The sequence below is a fragment of the Ixodes scapularis genome, unplaced genomic scaffold (genome assembly GCF_016920785.2).
Source record: "Ixodes scapularis isolate PalLabHiFi unplaced genomic scaffold, ASM1692078v2 PGA_scaffold0__279_contigs__length_252992795, whole genome shotgun sequence".
Taxonomy (NCBI): Eukaryota; Metazoa; Arthropoda; class Arachnida; order Ixodida; family Ixodidae; genus Ixodes; species Ixodes scapularis.
In genome coordinates this window covers 85,857,640-85,875,397 of record NW_024609835.1, presented here as the reverse complement: position 1 = coordinate 85,875,397, position 17,758 = coordinate 85,857,640, and the positions used below count along the sequence as shown (strand labels likewise).

The 17,758-nt window shown below is 47.7% G+C and overlaps 1 protein-coding gene across 1 annotated transcript in view; it reads right to left on the bottom strand.

The window, feature by feature from the left end:
- The window catches only part of LOC115316492 (neuronal acetylcholine receptor subunit alpha-10), a 686,776-nt gene that overhangs the window by 166,804 nt on the left and 502,214 nt on the right, over positions 1-17,758 (bottom strand). Inside the window, exon 3 of the mRNA XM_040218145.1 lies at positions 9,342-9,531. Coding sequence (XP_040074079.1) covers positions 9,342-9,438 — 97 coding nt within the window. The 5' untranslated portion in view covers positions 9,439-9,531. The remainder of the gene's footprint in view (positions 1-9,341; positions 9,532-17,758) is intronic.

Genomic DNA, 17,758 nt, shown 5'->3' with positions numbered 1-17,758 from the left:
CATATCTACTCGCTCACTATGGGGCAGTCGAGCAGCAGTCATGTTCCGAGCGAATCGTCCTGTCGTGGCCGGCGCAATCGGATTTTGTTCCATCGAAGCGAAGTCTGAAAGTACTAGGACGGTGCGTTCGTCCCACGAAGCGGCCGCCATCCCGGCGGCGCCGAAAACCGCTCGCCTTGTCCGTCCACGTACGATGCCATAGCAGCTCTCGTCGCCCGACAGTCTCCGGGCTGCAAATCGTCTGACTTTTCAGAAAAAAACAGGCACCGTTCCTTCAGAGGTTCTTGCCGTACCGCGATGCCAAGCGTCTTATAGCACTTTTCAATGAACGAATGGAGATATCCACTAGACTACAAAGGTTGCCACCCGGCGTCGCTAGAAGCACGGTTACCATGGCAACCTCCCAGGCACAAAATGGAGATCACTATCAGCGCTTCTGACGTCGTGCATCTAGATAATTTTGCGTCGTGTCGCTACTCTGGCAGCTACGCTGCCATATAGAGTGGCTCTAGCCTCACCTAGAGCGCCTCGTGCGTGCGAGAACGCGCGCAAATGAACCGCAAGTACAGTGTAATAGAACACTTGGGGTAGTGTTGGGGGGGATCGGTGGCCGAGTGGTCTAGCGCACACCAGCTCGGAGCACGTGGAGCGAAAGCTCGCGCTGCAGAACCCAGGGATCCTGGGTTCGAGCCCCACCCTTGCCCGTTTCGATCTGGATGAGCATCGTACCGGCGTGCGGTCGTGTATCACTACTGCGTGATGCATGTTAAAGACCCCAGGCTAGCGGCTGTACCGCACTGGCTAAATTTCTCATCTACAGCTGGGAGACTCGTCGCCCCTGTGAGGCAGACCAAGTTCTACGCTGTATAAACACACACACAACCCAATTTTTTGGGGTAGTGTTAAAGCTCGCGCTGTAGAACCCAGAGATCCTGGGTTCAATCCCCACCCCGGCCCGTTTCGATCTGGATGAGCATCGTACCGGCGTGCGGTCGTGTATCACTTCTCCGCGATGCACGTTAAAGAAACCAGGCTAGCGGTTGTACTGCACTGGCTAAATTTCTCATGTGCAGCTGGGAGTCGCACGTTGAGGCAGACCAGGTTCTAGGATGTATAAACATACACACACAACCTAATTTTTTTTTAGTAATGCTGGGACCGGAGCTTGTGAGGGCGCGTGTATTGACAGTTTGTGGGGGCGCTGTAGTCGAGTTACCCGGAAAAAATCGCGCATCCCGCCACGTTTGGCGGAAAATTCGCTTAGAATCGACGACGCTATTGCTTTTTTTTTTTTCACTTTGAGCGGTGCGCGCGTTTGTAAGCCGACCACCATTTCATAGTTCCCTGTGTTCGATCGAAATATGTTATGAATCTTCTGTGTTCTGATTTTGCGGATGGTGAACGCGTAAGTGTAGCGCCGAAATGCCGTTGGCAAAACGGCGACAGAACTCTTGCTGCTCACTTGGTTGCCAAACGTGCTACATGAGAGTGAAAGGCGTGAAAACGGCGTCTCTTTTCGGCGTAAAGGATAGTGCCATAAGAGATTTTTCGGGAGAAAATATGCAACGATCGAACACATGTCTTGAAGAAACAAGCGCTGTCTGCGAGTTGCACTTCGAGCCCCGCTTCATCCTTCGAGACGACGTTGACATAATTGGCGGAAAAAAAGTGAGAATTCCTTGTAGGCATCCCGCGCTTACGCCAGACGCGGCGCCGACTCTGGTGCCAAATGTACCTCATGACCTGAGGGGTGACCCTCCCGCAGGACGAGAGGAGAGTTAGCGGAAGGCAAGTTTTCTAGAGCTCATCGTTGCAAAGCGTTCGGGGCTCGCTCGGGAAACTGACCCGTTGTCACCAGTAGTGAACAGCGAAGCTCCTGCCGTGATCCCACAAGGCATCGATCGCGACGGACTATGGCTCCCGGAATATGCCAACTCCCAACTGGGCTGTTCACACGTTCAGCAACTTTGACGGTGTTGCTTATTTTGAGACTGCTCTTGAGCCGAAGTCCAACAAGATAAGCATCGAAAGGGCGGTGTTCATTTGTTTCGACAACTTACCTAATATGCAGTCTTGGGTAGTAACGCGTTACTAGTAACGCGTTACTGTAACTTCGTTACTTTTTTGGTAACTTTTAACTGTAACGAGTTACTTTTTGAAACGGTAACTTGTAACTGTAGTTCTATTACTTTTTCTTGAGGTAACGATGAAAGTAACGACGTTACTTTTGTCGTTACTTTCAGTTTTTTATGAACAATATATCACTGAACGAGGGTGCAATTTAGCCATTCCTAGCACTTTCCAAATCGTCTATTTCGACATTTCGAGTGTCAAGTTGGCCTTGCACAAAGTTGTGCAAGGCCAACTTGGCATACCATATTAGTAATATGGTATGCCAAGTATACCTTCAGGGCCATGTATGCGCTGAAAATTGTAACCTTGTATGCGCCTCACATTGTAACCATGTATTTCAATGCCGTGCTGTGAACGATTACAACTTTTACCTTGCCTTATTTATGTTTGCTGTTGTTCCCTGGTCTAAGTGATGTGAAACAGTTGCTTGTTTTCTTTGAATCTTATAAAGCATTCCTTTCTCAGCCTAGGTTATTTCAGTTTTTTATCTTAAGTTTAATGTTAAAACGCGTGATAAAGATTGTCACGGTTTATGAGACATTTGATACAAGTGAATGTTCGGTGGTCCTCAGATGGTCGTGGCAGCCATGAATAAATTTAAGATTCTCATCGGCTTGCGACCGTCGCTTGGGAGGTTTGTCGCATAAATAAGTACAAAAATCAGTGACAAGTGAAGCGGGCTGATTAAAGTAAAAAAAAAAAAAAGAAGAAGACGGGCAGAAAAGAAAAAAACAGAAGTTAACCTGAGTACTTAAAAGACATAATAAAACAATCTCGGGCTTTAGTATGTGTCCTTTTTGTTCCATCATTAAATAAAATAGCAGAAAAATTGCTCCCAATTTTTAGATATCCCCGCCAAATATCTAATATTTGGCCTTTTGCAACCAGGGAAAATTGGAATTTCATTTAAAATGCTCCCCATTCGACGAATCGAAAGTCGCACCTAATTCTACGCTGAGACAACTTGCAATCCGCTTCTTTGAAATCGCAATTGTTTTGATGTGAAGGCAGAGTAATGTAGCTTGTACCGCCCAATACATTGCAGCATCGTGTTGCCAACAGTCGTGCCACAGCGTAACTGATGTCGTGGTACGATGCTGCTAGGTCATAGCCGTATCAGAAATCCTATGTGCACTCTTCCAAAGCAGCACCAAAAATTTCTATTTTCACGCCTGCAGCCGTGCATGCGCGCACATTCTGGGTAACGCGCCGGTGTCGACACCTGTCGCGATCAATACCACGCGCCTCAGGCGAGCCGCTCCGGTCCCAACACTACCCATGTATTCTAGTTCACTGTACCGCAAAAGCAAGCTACACTCTCGCGACAGCAACACACTTAGTATGAAACAACGTAAAACAAATGACTCATTGCACCACGCGAATTTGTCATCGCCTTGTTTTAGGCATTTACCTCGCATCTTTCTACAGGGAGGCGAGCGCGTGCTACACCTGTACCCACAAGCTGAGCATGATTCTTGGTGTTTCGATCAATCACCAAAGGGTATATTTAAATGACTAAAGGTCTGTTCACACGATGCATCGTTTAGGCGCGCAACAGTTTCGCGACACTCAAGTTTCGCGAAATGTGCTCGTTCACACGTACCGCTTCACGTTCAACAACGATGACGTTTAGACTCGCGAAAATAGTTTGGGTGTTGACCATAAAGTGGCGCTTCAGTTGAAAGCCAACATAATCATCATCACCATTAGCCATTCAGCGTCGTGTTCTCCATCTCCCGCCACATTCTAAGAGTCAAAACGCAGGCGAGCTGGTGAACAATCATAATTAAGAAATAAAACCTTAAGACAAGGAAAAAAAAGGGACATACACACCACCGTCTTAAAACCAGCACAGCATACAGCTGTCATTTACTTCCATTTACTTAATTTACTCTAAAATTGTAATTTACTAGTTGTTGAATTGTCATTTACTGGCATTTACTTTATTTACTGTTGATTATGTATAATTTGGATGGAGGTTGACAAAGAAGAAGACTGTTGTGGAAGTAAATGAGAGCTGTACGCTGTGCTGGTTTTGAGACGGTACTGAGTACGTCTCTTTTTGTTTCCTTGTCTAGAGGTTTTATTTCTTAATTATGACTAAAAATAGACGCGAATTATTATCATCACCAATTACGTCTTCGTCCATCGCTGGATTTTTTTCTGATATGCTACTCACTTTTCCTTCAGTGGTGCTTGACGTGCCTACGGAAGCGCCGGCAGTGTCCATCGTTCGTGGTTTCGGTTTTTTTTTCAGATTTGGCTCGGCTACAACACCGGCAGTGAAGTGGTCTTCTCAAACAGCTCGCTCCCCCCTCATAGGCCACGTGAGAGCGTTTCTGGGCGGCCATTGGCGGCACCCTCAGAGTGATTGACAGGACTCGGCAAAGTTTCAGCAAAAGCTCGCTCCAGAAGCGAGGTGTGCGCGCAACTTTTTTTAGATGCGCGCGTCCTTTTCGGACTCGTTCAGACTGCGCAACCATTTCGCGAAACTACGTTTCGCGACACCAGATGCGCGAGAAAAATGGATCGTGTGTACGGGCCTTAAGAGCACCTTTTCGCTGCCGAGGGGCGCTTGAAAGAGTGACAAGCACACAGTACGTGCAACCTGACTGCTGGGCGGCAGGACGCAAATCCGGCCATAAAACCACGCTTTCAAAAAAAAAAAAAAAAAGGTATATTTTTACTTTTCTTGTTTCATTTAAGACGTCCCTAAAGTTTAGTTCGAGGTACAGCGCGCTGACGTTGAACCGACGGTACCAAGTTTCACGAGGGGCTTCATAGCCCAGTGGTACAACTTATTAAAATAACTAATGTACGTGCTACCGACTACACAAAAAAGATTGATGCTTTCTTGCTTTTACTACAAAAGTAAGTGGTTTTTTTCAGTAGCCTTTGGTACATACTTTAGCTGTTTAATAAGCTATATTGCACCGTTATCAAACCCTTTACAAAAGTTTGGGCCGTCTGATTGACGTCAGTGCGCTGTACGTCGAATTGAAATTTGGGAGTGAATTATATGGGACAAAAAGCTATAAAGCGACACCCTTTTTTATTATATTTTTTTTAGAGTGCGAAAGCCGAAGCCCATGCCGAGGGAGATATTTTTCGTGATGGTAGACTTCCCGGTGAGGATTAAAGAACGGACCGGCTGTCAGGCCCGCGGCCCCACGCGGCAGAGCCACCACCGGTGGTAACGGACGACACGTCCAACTCGTTCAGTGACCTGAGGCGCAGATAATGAGGTTTAATTACTGCTATGCGCGCAAACGTGCACACGAGCTCGCATTCCCGCGAGTATAGGGCTATCAGGTAAGGCCAGCTGAACTAAAATAAACATACATACAATGAAAAGACCATACACGCTGTTGAACTCACATCTTACTTTTCGTTTTTGTCCTCTTCTACTGTGTATGTATATATGTAAGTATGAACCAACTAGCTCAGCTTAAGCCTGTTATACACTCTAAGAAAAAATGGAGGAAAAAAGTAGCAACGGCGCGTTTTCCTCCCTTCTACTGACGCGCCCCCAAGCGGACACGAGAAAAGGGGAGGAAGGAAACGTTTTTCTCCTTCTCCAGGCAGACGGGAGAAAGCTTTCGCCCTCCCGACTCATCTTCTTTCGGTTTCGTTTTTCGAGCAGGTCGCGCATGTTGTTTAATAAATAGCTGTTGAGTTCATTGAGCTTCAGCGGCAGTGAAGGCCGCCTGTAATTCCGTCTTCTAGTCTAAACGTGCAGAACATTTCGGTTGCAATGACGCTTTTATCACTAATTTTATCAAACGAGCAAACGAAGCCGCTAGAAACAGCGAAGTTGCGGAGCAGTGCCAGCAGTGCCACGTACACTGGGGGATGGCCGTCTCCGGATTGCGGGACTCGCGCGCGCGGCGAACCGACGGAACTACAGTCGCTACAGTAGCGAAACCACGCGGAACTGTGTCGACGTTTTCGACGTTATAGAAACCGCAGGAACTGCGTCCAAGACAGGCAGGTTTTGCTGCCGGCTGCCTGGGTGCCTTCCGCGCTGAGTTCGGTTCTGTTTTCCGATGCCGAGTGCAACCGGCGTTCAAAGTGGTTCTGGATTTGTGCGTGTCAGCAACGTAGCTGCAACATCGTGATGGCAGTGTTGTGGGTTGTGAACAGAAGACTGGAATTATCGCCGATGTGACCGTGTGTTCCCGTGTCAGTGGTGTAACAACAAGATGAGATGACGGAAACTGTCGGGCATTGATACCGTTGGTCGGGCCGTGATGAGGGGGCGGGGTGTCGCAGGTTGACATTCCGCTTTACATTAAAAAGTTTAATACCACTTGAGGGATTACGTGCAATCGATCAACGTGCGGATAGCCATGTTGGTACGCTGGTTTGAACAGTAGAAGCTCCTATCGCTGTCGTACAATGGCCAATATGACTGTCGGAATTGTCTCGTCCCCGAGAGCGATTGCGCTCTGGGGCAAGGACTGAACAGTACGAAATCGTGACGGAAAGTACGTATATTTACAGTATGGAATTTCGGCATTAAAAAACAATAGAAGGTAAAATCGAAAAAAAAGCTGCCTTTTACTTTGCTGTTTAAATATACTACGGTGCCTGGAGAAACTGTCTTCCAAGTGGCGCGCTGGGATGAGCGCTAGACGTTTTTGGGCTCGCCACGGCGTAGCTCCGTACACTGAACACCTGCCGCAAGTCGCGGCTTTGACTGCATTCAAGTTGATCGAAAAGCGATTTCTCAGCATGTGAAGCATCACTTCCAGCTGAGTAAATATCCGCTCTACAGAGATTAATTCAAGACGGCAATTGCAGCTTTGCGCGAACAGCACAAATAGAAAAAACAATAGAAATACAGGCTACGACGTGCCGTGTGGGGAAACAAACTCATGGCTTCGAACCGCATTAAGGCGGCCTGATTTATTGGCTTTCAAATAATTACGGCTTGATCGAGCGTTTACTTTTAGTAAGAGATTCATCCCTTGAGCCATTTAAAATACATTCAGAGGTATGACATTGCTGGGAAAAAATCAACGTGCTGGGAATATTTTTTATTGCTTAGGGGGTCACCGAAAAGTTCCGTACGTTCAAAACGACCAGTATAAAAGACGGAAACGCAGAGCACGGCTGTAGTGTTCTGGTTAGTGTGGTGTTCCGTTGTATTGATATTTGTGTGTGTGCTGTGTATGTGCTCAATGTATGTTCACCTAATGCTTGTAATAAGAGTAATGTGTGTGTATAGTAGAGGATCCCCGAGCGCAGGAGAGCGGCTCTGAAGCGCAGTAGTGGCCTGAAGATAATAAATTATTTTTTGTAGAACATGAATTGGGCGGTACCTAGCGCCACCTAGCCTAGCTGCTTGCAATTACTCTGCTTGACCCCGCCATCTGGTGGCTAGCGATTTAACCTTTCACGCTACGCGATAAACAGCGGCTTCGAGTTTGTTCTTTCCAAAGCGGCTTTTGGTTTCGCGGATTGAGTTTGCCCTTCTCTGTGATGTGCGGTTGACGAAGGAATTGTGACTCGAGGAACACCAAAGGTAAGACTCAAAGTGCGCGAAGTAACTGGGTATCGGTCGTCTCCGTTTAACATCGCAGTGCTGTCGACGAGAAGACTGAGTAACTGCTTTCGAAACGCAAGTTTCTGTACGTGTGGGGGGAATCTGGCTTCCGAAATAAACACAGTTTGCGGAAAGCTCGTGTGACGCTTTTATTTGCTGCTGCTCTCGTCCCGTACAAGAGACGTAGCGTCCTGGTTAAGCCTTATTGGGCTCGATTTGCTCGATTCGGGGCCGCCATATTGAGATGCAAGCGACGGAGGAACGTTGCTCCCCTGCTTCAGGGACGAACGTTTCTCCCTTTCTAAAGGAACATAGGTTACAAGACCGTTCCTCCCCTAAGGGAGGACTATCCATACCCTTTTTTCTAAGAGTGTAAGGTCTTTAGCTATGGTGCCCACAAACAACTCTAAGATCAACACACAAATGCTACCATCTCCGAAAAAGGGAAACGTAAAAACAACGGACACATAATTGAAAGTATTGTAGAGAGAACTCACCAGTACTTTCACTCAAGCTGAAGCATTTATAGGGGTAATTCTTAAAAATAAAAGCATAATGCGTTAACGATGTGCAACGTAAACCGGCTTGCCTGCTCGCTACCTTTATCATCAAAAGAAAGTCCTCTATAACTTTGTTTTTGTAAGATAACCGTTAGTTATAAAACTTCGACACCTGGTTCGGAACGTATAGTGCTACCGGGTGAAACAAGGAGACGGTAGGCTCTTTAAATCGACCGGAAAATTCGGTTTCTTAACCTATCGCGCTACGACTTTGTGCAGCGTTGCCCACAGATGGTGCATTTTTTTCGTAAAATTTGCAAAGAGCGAACTTACCTGAGGAAAAAGTAAAGAAAGAAAAAGGCTTAGCTCCTATGGAAACGCAGCGACGCCTCCGGTCTGCAAACAACACGGCGCCGCTTCGCACGGGAGACAAGAGATGGCGCAAGCGGTCGCGACGCCAACTGCCGCCAACGAACGAGCAGACGACGCCGAGAGTCGGCCCTTTTGCAGACAAGGAACTGCAGTTCCTTGCTGTTACCGCACCTGTCTTTTTTGTTTCTGCGACTGTCGCCGCCTACGGAACACGCTCCGCTTTTGAGTCGAAAAGATCGTCTGCCAAAAAGGCCAGGTCTCGGCGCCATATGCTCGTTCGTTGGCGGCGTTCGTTGCGCCATCTCTTGTGTCCAGTGCGAAACGGCACCGTGTTGTTTGAAGACTGGTGGCGTCGCTGCGTTTCCATAGGAGCTAAGCCTTTTTCTTTCTTTACTTTTTCCTCAGGTAAGTTCGCTCTTTGCAAATTTTACGAAAAAAATGCACCATCTGTGGGCAACGCTGCACAAAGTCGTAGCGCGATAGGTTAAGAAACCGAATTTTCCGGTCGATTTAAAGAGCCTACCGTCTCCTTGTTTCACCCGGTACATTATTACAGAAACTAGGCTTTCAATGATACCTAATTTACTTCGCCTGGGAAAGGAGCCATAAACCTTTTTTTTTTTTCCGAACACGCTGTACAATGTAAGCATAAAAAACGTCTGCGCGCCACTATGATTTCTGCTGAAAAGGGAAAGAGGAAAGGGGGGGGGGAAGGGTTGATGCCGTTTTTTTCAGGTTCAGCAGCCTCTTTGGAAAAAAAGGTAAATTGGTATTTCTGAACCACTCACCCAACACCAGCAGCGAAAGGAGCGCCAGCGCCCATCGGTATCGCGCTCTTGCCCCGGTCCAGACGTGACCCTGTCGGGTCTTGAAGCCCAGCTTCATCGGGTTGCCGCTGCTGCTTTCGACGGGGGCCCCAACTCGTCAAAGGCCTCTGGGCGGTGTTTTATGGCCACACCTGTCGGCGGTCCGGCAAACCTGGAAAGGAAAGCAACGTCTTGAGAAAGGCAATAACCCTACAGAACCATTAGCTTTCGCAGTACCACCGACGCAGTTAAAAAGTCAGACAGTCTTTCCCGTAACCTAAAAATAACGTAAAAAAAAAAAGATTGACCGAGGATCTGCATTTTCGCAAAAAGCAAGGACAGCGTTCGCTAGAAAATTTGTGATTTAACTTTTGCGACTCTTAATGAATCAAAAGAGGTGCTGTTATTTGTTATGGACTTGCAAGTGGGCGCATTTCGCTGTTCTGCGCATGGGAAAGGACGTGCGAAGGTGGGAGAGGAGGTCATACTAAGCTCCGCCTCCTCGGGCCGAGGGGGGGGGGGGGGGGGGGGGGGTGGCATCTCGGCGTCGGCAATGGCGGACGTGCTGTCGCAGCTGTGGCTGTAGCCGTAAGTCCTTCGCCTAATTGCTAGATAAAAAAAAAGAAAAAAAAAAAGAACGTTTTGCTTTTGTCTTGTGTGATTTAGAGGTCGGCTCTGATCAGGCGCTGTCCAAGGGGCAGTGTTACCAGGGGAAATGAAAACGCGCTGCGTCTTCGGATGTGTTGGACGCATTCACGAAGGCGTGTCGCATTTTAAATTTCTGGGAGGATTGACCGATTGAGAGCTCTTTCTTGATGAGGAGGATGGTAGTGCACATCCGTTTTTAGTTGGTGGAGCGATTTGTTTTGTTAATTCCGATAACGAACGAGACTCTAGTCAATTGAATGGGTGCGTGGTTCTCTGCCCCTCGCACCCTTCTCAGAGGAACAAGCGGCTCCTAGCCGCACGAAACAGAGCGATAACAGGTCTGTGATGCTCTTAGATGTCCGGGGCTGCACGCGCGGAACACTGAAGGAAGCAGCGTGTTTTTATCCCTGTCTGTTAAAACAGTAAGCTTAGAAAAAAGTGTCTTGAGCAAATACAGAGGGCTAATTGAAGTCCATCGGATTACCTGTGAGCAAGAGTTCGTCTGTTTAAATAACACGACGTAGAAAAATAAGTTTCCATGAAATTTCGCCAAAAATAAAAAGAGCAATTACTTTTCGGTGTTAACGAGTCTACGACATAACTTTCGCGATACACTCGAAGCCGCACATGAAAAAGGGGAACTTGTGGACGCTAACCACCCTCGTTCTCAGCTGTTAGCAAAGAAACCTCGGCGCGCCGGCCACCTCGCCCGTGAGTCCTTTGGCTTCGCTCCTGGATACGTGTCTGCTAGAGTTGTTAGACAAAAACGCATCGTACCGCTCGGGTTACTTCGTCTGCCCTCTCTGAAAGGCGAAGTCGAGCTCGCTCGTAAAGGTAAGACAGCTGTTGAATAGCAGACGACGTTGCAAACGAGCAGACGACGCTCAGATAGGGGGTCTCGGCGACCCCCTATCTTTCCGCTCGAGCCAATCAGGGCTCGGCGTTCTGACGTCACCACTACCCCCTGCGCAAGAAGCAGACGAACTTGCCCTCCGCATTGGTATTGTTACACAGGGAGATTTGTGAAATAACTAGCGTACGAGAAGATTTCGTATAAGGCCACTGGCAGTATTAGAAACACAAGAGAATAGGGAAATCACCACGGCATTAATGCCTCGTTTGATTAGTTATTGCTCGCTATATTGATAATATTGAGTGATATCAATATTGACGTATGATTCACTGCAGACGGATAATATTGTCACGCGCATCGGCCAGCGAGCACTTCCGTGCCCGAGTGGTTACCGCTCTTGACTTTCCTGACGACGCCCAGGGTTCGGTTCCTGTGAGATACCCGTCTTTTATTTATTTTTTTTTCAGTTTAATATTCTGGTAAATTTGAGAACCGTGTTGTTTGTTCGAGGTCTGAATGTTCTAGTTGTCAAACTTTCTACACCGGTTGTTCCAGAGGCCAACACGTGTACGTAAGGGCTCAGCGTGGCGAGCCGCAGTTAGACTCGCCCACGGTGGAAGAGACACATTGAGGTGATGACTCCGGCCGCTTTTTCCGCGGGGAGCGAGCGACCAGATCACATTCGGAGCTAGCCTTCAACCGCGAGTAGTTGGTTCCGCGCCACCGAAGGCGTTGAGGTATGAGGTCCCTCCTCGGCGGCCACGGTGTTGGCTGCGTAGCGTGCTCGCCTTTTTCTTGGTGTGGTGGTGTGGTGGTGGTGTAAGGCCAATGGCTGGCCTCGTGTTTTGCTTTGGGGCTGTGTCGATCACAGGTCCCACCTTTGTGCACGAAAGTGAGCCTCAACCCTAAGAAGAAGAAGGAAGATAACACAGATTTACGGACTCCGGCGACTTCGTGGCGGCGTGGCGACGGTGAGGTACAACAAGGCGGTGAGCGAGGGAATGCGGGACCACCGCTGGGAGAAACAACCGCAGCGGTCGGTTTGGGAGGGAACCCATACTTGGGCGCCATCTATCCCCGTGCGAGTAATACCCCTTTTACACGGGCACCCTTAAGCGCGGTTAACTCAGCGTTAACTGCTGTTACGTGGCACCACAGTTACCGCACCATACTCTCGGACAGCTATTTCAGAAAAAGTGAAGAGCGCGCGTGCACTGCTTTGATGGGTGCTCAAGATGCTCAAGCGTACGTTTTCCCATCGACTGCATAGCCGCAGAATGTTATCGGTAAGTATCGTACACTAACTGTGGCCTAGTGTAACTGCAGTTAAGAGTGCCCATGTAACAAGGGTATAAAGCGCTCGGTGCGCCGAACATAATGTGGCCGCCGCATCAGACAAAGAGTCATCACCGTGCTCTACACGCAGCTTGTAAGAAGTGAGCTTCTTATCTCCCATTTCGTTATCACAGCATAAAGTCAAAGTACCGTTTTTGAGATACTGGAGCAGCCGCTTACATTTTAAAGTAGCCAGCATCTCTTATTTTTTTGATGTTTTGAAGATGCACGAAAATATTCGGAGAGCACAAACACACTCCTGGGTCTTGTTCATAAACTGCAGATTGGCTCATTTTGAGCCATTCTATTCTTTCAATATGACGGCCGCCTTGAGATCCGGCGTGTGGGCTGAGATTCGTGATCGTTCGCTATTGGTTGAAACGCGTGAACGGGTATAAATCTTGAACGATTAAGAAAACTTCCGATACCTGCCTTATTGGCATTCTGCTGATTATCGTACTATTTATGTACCCTGCGCACTTGGTTGAAAGCGCAGTAACCAGCGACCACATAATTAACGCTTTTCCCAAACCCCTAACGCTCTTGCCTACCTTTCGTGCGTGAGTGCACCCCATCCATCCCATGAAGTAAGAAACGCCAGCACGTTTCTGTCTGACGCGAAGAACAAAAACACATCCGAGACGGTAGCCATGATCGACCGTAACGCAATGCAGTGCACCGACGACACTAGAATCCGGACACGCACGCATTCGCCGAGGAACGTTTAGGAAATTCATAGCGCGTTTTTCGCCAAGAATCCAAAACGCAATTTTACCCCCCGCCGCGCGCTCCGTAAATGGACGGCGCGCTCCTCCCGGGAACGGGGCGTGCGGTGGCGCGTTCGTGCGCGCTCGGTCGCACGCTCGCTTCGCCCGGCGAGCCGGCAGATGCGCGCGCTCCCACGAATCTCGCTGCGGCACCGTGCCCGGGCCCGTGTGTGAGGTCGCGGACAGACAGCCGGGGGGCCGGTGAACTCGTTCTGCGGGCATTTTCTCCTCCGCGCATTGACGCTGACAAGAACGATGCGTGCTCGGGATGTTTTCGGAAACAATCAGAGTCAGACCGCACAGTCGTTGGGAGCGTTAAAGATGGACGTTGCCGAAGCGACGTTGCATTTCTCTCGCGGAGTGCGGGTCTAGGTGGGGGAGTCGTAGTACGTTTGTGCGCGAAGTCAGGAGGAGTGGTTGTATCGTGCCTGGCCGGTACCTCGTGAACCCAAAAGATGGTTCGGGAAGTAAAGCACCCTTCATCACTGTTGTTCGCGAACATTCCTATAATGATAAAAAAAGAAAAGAAAAGAGAACAGATTTTCAAGAGGCTGCTGATATGTCTAATGCACGTGCTTGGTTTTTAGTACTCTTCTTTGTTTTGAAAGTCTCTCAAGAAGGTGGAAATAGACCTCTTCTTTAAACGTTGGATCGTTCGGGTCACCTTCCTTTTTGGAGTTTGTAGGATGCGGCTAATGCAGTAGTGAGATTGCAGACGCTGCAACATTATGATCCCGAGGCGTTTGCTTTAAGCCGGTCGACCGTTTTGTGTCACTGGCTCTATCTCAGTATTCAATGCTAAACAGATAGTATTTTTTTTTTATTTAAGATAAAGGCGGATTGTCAGAAGCCACAAGCGCTGACCACTAAAGCCCGGCCTGTACACATGCAGAATTTTGTAGCATAGAAAATTAAGCGCACCCCCCCCCCCTTCCCTCCTCCTATCCCGCCGCCGGCCAGCAAACGTATGTTCACCACAGCAATTCACTAACATCACGGGACCACTTATCTAAGAGCTTTGCCCTTTGTCCTTTGAATAAGACCTACCGCCCGGGCAGGGTTGCCAGGTAGTTTCTAGCTGAAACCGCCAAATGCCAGACGGTGTAGCCCAAAAGTAGCCAAATGCAAGAGATTTATGTAGCCCAAAAGTAGCCATATTCTGCAGAGCCCAAAACATTGTGCGCTCGAATGTTTCGAGCTCAATTCGAAGGCCCTCCGTCTGAGTACTATAGGGTTTAGGAGCAGCTTGCAGGATCTACGACATCTTTAAATGTATTGAACGTTTTATGTTAAACACAGAAGTACAAAACTTTTCCAGTTGCGTTTTTACAGACACATAGTTATGAGCACTCACTCGTGCCCGCTGCCCGGCTTACTTGCCTCATACATGAATTCCGTGTTAAAACGGGCAAAAACTTCTTCAGTAGGGTTCATGTCTTTACAGCACTCGTTCTTGCCAAGGAAAGTGCAAACTTTATATAGAGGACGTTTTGAAGAGTTGGAAGGGACATGTTTTTCGTTAGGTCTGACTTTGTGAGGGGCATGTGACTGAATACTCTCTCCACGGCGGCATTCGACATGGGCAGTGTCGGGAGCGCGATGGCAAGCTCGGATAGCAACGGAAACAGGGCTGCTCCTGGATTGATCCTGCCCATGTTTGGAATATTCATTGCCCCAAATCTGTTGTCTTTTGTTATGGCTCATTGTACTTTAAGAAACTTTCATGTTTCGCGGAAAAGGCTCCTCTGTTATATCCGGTACAGCACGCGTTATCGGGCGACATCAAATTCTGCAGAATGTCTTGAGTTATCATTTTTCCTCGGATGAGGCGCCTCCTGTAGGTGGATGGTGGGAAACTCGAGGAAATAAGAGACGCCGGTAGGAAGCATAAAGAACTTGGAGGCACAAAATAAGCCACAATTCAAAAGCGATGTCGTCGGAGCTGAACCTAGGTCACGGTAGCTCACTCGAGGTTATAGGTTCTGGCAGCACGCCCACGAATCTTCACGCAGAAAATCCCTCAAAAGTGAGAATCCAAAAAGGGTGGACTGTCGCTTTGTGTCCATGCTGAAGTTTATTTTGTGCATCTACCCTAAACAGAAAAAAAAGAAAAGAAAAAAAAGTGCCGCGTTAGGATATGAAATAGCCCAAAAATAGCCACATAGCCAACTGCCAAATTTCGACGCCAAATGCCTGACGAAGTAGCCCAATTTGGCTATTAATAGCCCAACCTGGCAACCTTGCCTACCGGATGTTTTAGAGCGCAGCTCTTAGGCGCCCGTTTCCGGCTTGAGCGGCGTCGCCGTCGACGTTGGCGTCGCCGTCACCGTCGGCGTAACCAAGGTCACCCCAAGGTCACGTGACCCCCGAGGTCACGTGACCCCCCCCTTCCACCCCCACCGCCCCCCCGAGGTCACGTGACCCTCTCCCTCCTGAGGTCAGGTGAACCCCCGGAGCATATTAAAGAATGAGGGGAGGAGGAGGAGGAGGAGGAGGGGTCTACCCTCCCCTCAGTACCCTTTCCTCCTCCTCCTCAAGAGCTGCGCTCCAATTCGGCGTTACAGGGATTTGTAAACGGCTTTCACTTCTTTTCTTAGAAAAAAAAGGGAACCATGTTTTTCAACGTATCGTATTGCAGGAAGTTGAAACTTCCTGCAATACGATGCGTCGTATTGCAGGAAGAATGTGACGCTAGCGGTTAAAATAAAACACGGAAGTTTGAAAACATGACGTTTAAATAAATAAATAAAAGGGACATTTTTTATCATCCTATGTCAACATTTAATATAGCTAAATTAAAAATTGACGTTGTAGACTCATGTGGAATTTATCTCAACGAAAAACACTGAACTACAAAAAAAAATATATATTGGTGTCTTCCCCCTTGCTGACAAGTGCTTTTCACCGAAGTAAATCCTAAAGGCGCCCATTTTGTTTTGTTTTGAAGATATTATGCTGAAGTGGGTATTAGGCTTAGAAATTTTGTTTCTCCTCTGTCATTTTTTGATCCCAATAACATAATGTTCTTAAACTTTCGCGTACTATCGCCACAATGAGCGTCACATTCTCACTCAGTTTCAGCTTCCTGCAATGCGCACTTTATTTACGCGGAGCGATAAACACGGTTATTTTTTCTGAGAAACACCCGGTAGATTATTATCGGCCTGTCAGTGGAAGTGAAGGTCGTCGAGCCTCCCCATGCCGGATGACTGAGCACTTGCGCACTTAATGGTTGTCGAAAGAGAACACGAGGAGCGCCATTTGCATATCAGGAAAGTAAAACAGCGATTAAAGGCGAGGGAGGACCGAGCGAGGAATCCAGACCGAAGCCACTGGACGTGGCCTCGATTCGGTAGCTGCTTTTCCGATTACACAAATCAGCTGCGCTCGGGGGCTCCCCGATGTCACTAATTTGTACCTCTCAAGGCGCCAATCAACGGACCTTAATGAAAGGACCGAGTGGGCCTAGTTAGCGCCGAGAATTGCCTGTGTTTCCTAAGGCGCTCCGAATGCGAATCAGGCCGGTCGCAAAAATATTTTCAGCCTCGTGGTGTTGCACGAATTTGTTTTAATTTCAATTTATATTAACTTTTTATTTTTAGATTGAGCAATGTTTTCGCAGGGGTCGGGTTAGGTTAGGTTAGGAACAGTCAAAGAGTTTTGCGAGTTCGGTAGCCCGAAACGATACACACCGTAAATAATATTAATAAACAAAACAATAACAACTGAACTAGGGCTTTAAAGGTTTTGAGATAAAAATAAATATAGACGTAGACAAAGATGGCGAGTTAAAATACATAGAGAACGTATAGGATGTATTTCTAGAACAGAATCTGGATGTTTTAGATTTTTATACCTAATTACTTGTTTGTAAATTGTAGACATATATTTTGTTACTTTGTTGAAAGTTCCTTGTTTCTTTCATTTGATGTTGACTGACTCTACAATAACGAGATTTAGAGTAGCGTACCCAAAAGCTTCGCCTACTCAGATAAATTGCTTCGCCTCCCCTGCGCCTGTGCCGAACCCAGACCGCGTCTTGCTTGACGCTTGACGGATGGCGACGACGCTCTTTCATTACGTACGGAACACGTTTACGTACGCGATTCCTGAACTCGCTATTTATGAGATTGTAAAAGACACTGATGTATACTAACATGTACTGACATATGGCGTCTTTTCCGGTCTAGTATACATATTCAAAAGTTGAATTTTTACGAGGTGCAGACTATCTGCGGGTGGAAAATATGCAATGATTTTTTTTCTAGGTAATTATTTATGACGATACGTAACGAATTTATGAATGCCATATACTCTTATTGATGATTTATGCATAATAGAATCTTCTTTGTCTGCTAGTAACGAAGGCACCTGTCAAGGTGCGCGGTTCAAGGCGTGCTCACACATGCAACGTAGCGCTACAAGCATAGTGCTCTCCTGGCGCTAAGCGCCTGCTGACGGGAGCCTTCACCAGCTTCGTATCACACCGTTCAACCTGTTGCTCATGACAGACGATATGTAGCTGACGACACGTGAGCAGCTTTGCATCATCGCTTCGCTGCATGTGAGAACCAACCTACATGAAAATTTTTCACCGTCGTACTAGGCGTCAGGTGTAGACCATGCCCTGGGTGCGCACTATCTAAGCAAATACTTCTACTTTTGATTACAAATTTATTTTTCTGCATAACTATACAGCTTTCCGAAAAGTGCTCCTGGCCGATTCAATTTTCAGTTTCGTGCGTATGGCGTGTGATTTGCTCGTGTTGCGAAGCTACGGACATGCGCGTACTAGA